Genomic DNA, 2,958 nt, shown 5'->3' on the forward strand with positions numbered 1-2,958 from the left:
TGAAATTCAATTTGCAAGAGGAATGCCCTCTAGCAAGTACTCTCTCTGCCTCAAACAAAATGTAAGACTATTTTTTTACAAAAATGTCTTTCATTTCGAGACAGTGGGGGTATATACTCAGATGGTTACCATTATATAACCACAACTTAACAAAACCAACATATGGATTATCCATAATCCAAACGTTGTAAACCTCTTTATTGATAAAAGAGAAATTGTAAATCATCTTTAAAGGTCAAAACTAAAAGAGCATAAAACAAGAATATGCACAAGATATTCCAAGACCATAGCCCAAGAAAAAAGGAATAAATTAGCGGAAAACATCTTTGCATGAACCAATGGTGAAACCAGTGGTGAAAAGATCCCAGGATGAACTGCCCAAACCGCCTCGCTTCTCCTTCGCGCATTCCCCATAAATACCTTCTTCCTCCCCCATCTCCCCCTTCACCATCACACACCAGAGGCACAGACCCGCACCAGGCGCATCCGCATACCACCGCAGCACACAGACAAACCCCAAGAAATCACTAACCGCGCCTCCCTCCGCCAAAATGCTGGCCGCCGCCGCCTCCGTCAAGTTCTCCCCGGCGTCCGCCGGTGGCAGTACCACCACCAAGTTGGCCTTCAAGCCTGTCCACCTCCCTCCCCTCCCCAACGCCGTCCCGCGTCCCCTCTCCCTCTCCGCGCGGCCTCTGTACCGCCAGGAGCCGTTCCTGGCGGCGGCCCGCAACGGCCGTGCCGCGTCAACGGCGCCCCCTGCAGCCACCGCGGATGGCTCGCGGCCGGTGGAGACGGCGGCCGCGCCGGAGGCCGCGAAGAGCGCCAAGATCGGGGTCTACTTCGCCACGTGGTGGGCGCTGAACGTGATCTTCAACATATACAACAAGAAGGTGCTGAATGCGTTCCCGTACCCGTGGCTCACGTCGACCCTGTCCCTGGCCGCCGGCTCCGCCATCATGCTCGTGTCCTGGGCCACCAGGATCGCCGAGGCGCCCCAGACGGACCTCGATTTCTGGAAGGCTCTCTCTCCGGTGAGCGTCCTGCGCACGCGTGGCCTCTTGGGGAGCCCTGTTCTTGCCAATCTCGCCGGCGCGTACGTGTTCTCGATGTGCTGATGCGTGTGTGTGTTGGGATTTCTTTATTTTTGTGTCCGGGCAGGTGGCGATTGCGCACACGATCGGGCACGTGGCGGCGACGGTGAGCATGGCGAAGGTGGCCGTGTCCTTCACGCACATCATCAAGAGCGCGGAGCCGGCGTTCAGCGTCCTCGTCTCGAGGTTCTTCCTCGGCGAGCACTTCCCGTTGCCGGTCTACTTCTCCCTCCTCCCGATCATTGGTGGATGCGCTCTCGCGGCCGTCACCGAGCTCAATTTCAACATGATTGGTGAGCAATCTGCAAACTCCCATTTTGTTGAACCTTGAAATTACCTCCAGCAGACACCACTAGATAAGAAATATCGTCACTTTTGCCAGTACACAACAGATATTTTTCAGTAGTATGTACTCCATTTACGAAGAACCTGAACTGTCCACAAGTCCTGAGGTCTATAATTTAGCACGTATACTGTACCAACAGCTTTGTCTTTGATGTCGAAATTGGACAACGTTGTACTTTTGGGTACGACTTCGTTGAATGTATGGGGTTTAATTCTGATTGCACATATGCTCAATCAACTGTAGGATTCCTGGGGGCGATGATCTCGAACCTGGCGTTCGTGTTCCGGAACATATTCTCCAAGAAGGGGATGAAGGGCAAGTCGGTGAGCGGGATGAACTACTATGCCTGCCTCTCCATGCTGTCCCTGGTGATCCTCCTCCCTTTCGCCTTCGCCATGGAGGGCCCCAAGGTGTGGGCTGCAGGCTGGCAGAATGCAGTCGCTGAGATCGGTCCCAACTTCGTCTGGTAAGCTCCATCACGTGACTGCTTGCCAGTTCGCTGTCATAAGTTCATAGCCACCATTTCAGTTGTGTTGATGCTTAGCAATTCTAAATGCTTAATGAACTTTGGAGACGAACTATATAGCATACATGCATATAGCAGCATAGCATTCACACTTCAGAATTGGCACAAGTTCATTCACAAAAGGCCAAGATTTCGACAGTCTGTGTGATAATTCAGTTGGTTAATTTGTGTGAATGGATTCCTCTGTGTGTTGGTATGTAGGTGGGTGGCGGCGCAGAGCGTGTTCTACCACCTGTACAACCAGGTGTCGTACATGTCGCTGGACGAGATCTCGCCGCTGACATTCAGCGTGGGCAACACCATGAAGCGCATCTCGGTCATCGTCGCGTCCATCATCATCTTCCGCACGCCGGTGCAGCCCGTCAACGCGCTCGGGGCGGCCATCGCCATCCTCGGAACCTTCATCTACTCCCAGGTGATCCATCGCACACGTCTCGCTTACCTCACCACGTACGTAATGAAGGAAGCAAGCAAACCAGAATTTTAACACTGAAACTTTTGTTGACCTCGTGTTGCAGGCAAAGCAGTAATGGAAACCATCGAAACGATGTCTCTCCCGACGAGAGTCGGCCCGTCGTTCGGACGTTATATGTTGTTGAGCATATCTAATTAAGGACCCCCTTGTAATATATATTAGGAACCTTCTTCTTCAGTTTTTTCTAGGTTTAGTTGCTCGGATGTCTCTGAATTCTTCGTTTGTTGTTCCGTGACCATGGTGGTGATGATGTAGAGAGGTGAAAGAATCCATCCAAATAAAGTTGCCAGGAATTTTTGCCCCCGATCTCCAGCATACGTACGTGGTCCAAAACAAGTCGCGTGGTTGAGAATGCATCGGCCCAGATTGTTTGCTTGCTGGCGATGGATACATGGGCATGGCGGCGTCGCGCAATTTGCGAAGCCGAGATCTCTGCGATGGGTGCCACGTTGGAGCGTAGCTCCTCCTTCCCCTTGCTTGTTGCCTTGCCCCCCTCTCTCTTGTTTGTTTGGGGGCTTGT

At 52.3% G+C, this 2,958-nt stretch overlaps 1 protein-coding gene across 1 annotated transcript; it reads left to right on the forward strand.

Annotated features, from left to right (window-relative positions):
- Positions 1–437: 437 nt before the first annotated feature.
- Positions 438–2,744, forward strand: LOC123188410 (glucose-6-phosphate/phosphate translocator 2, chloroplastic). Its single transcript, XM_044600503.1, has 5 exons — positions 438–1,031; positions 1,159–1,384; positions 1,681–1,903; positions 2,165–2,378; positions 2,482–2,744. Exons 1-5 carry the CDS (start codon positions 552–554, stop codon positions 2,491–2,493), a joined length of 1,155 nt encoding a protein of 384 aa, XP_044456438.1. The 5' UTR covers positions 438–551; the 3' UTR covers positions 2,494–2,744.
- The last annotated feature ends 214 nt before the right edge of the window (positions 2,745–2,958 follow it).

The sequence above is a fragment of the Triticum aestivum genome, chromosome 2A (genome assembly GCF_018294505.1).
Source record: "Triticum aestivum cultivar Chinese Spring chromosome 2A, IWGSC CS RefSeq v2.1, whole genome shotgun sequence".
NCBI lineage: Eukaryota > Viridiplantae > Streptophyta > Magnoliopsida > Poales > Poaceae > Triticum > Triticum aestivum.

What these genes read in the sequence shown, in the direction of transcription:
- LOC123188410 (XM_044600503.1), top strand. Translation starts at nt 552, where the DNA reads ATGCTGGCCGCCGCCGCCTCCGTCAAGTTCTCCCCGGCGTCCGCCGGT. An exon ending in TCTGGAAGGCTCTCTCTCCG is followed by an intron (nt 1,032 to 1,158) that starts GTGAGCGTCCTG and finishes GTGTCCGGGCAG; the next exon opens with GTGGCGATTGCGCACACGAT. An exon ending in GCTCAATTTCAACATGATTG is followed by an intron (nt 1,385 to 1,680) that starts GTGAGCAATCTG and finishes AATCAACTGTAG; the next exon opens with GATTCCTGGGGGCGATGATC.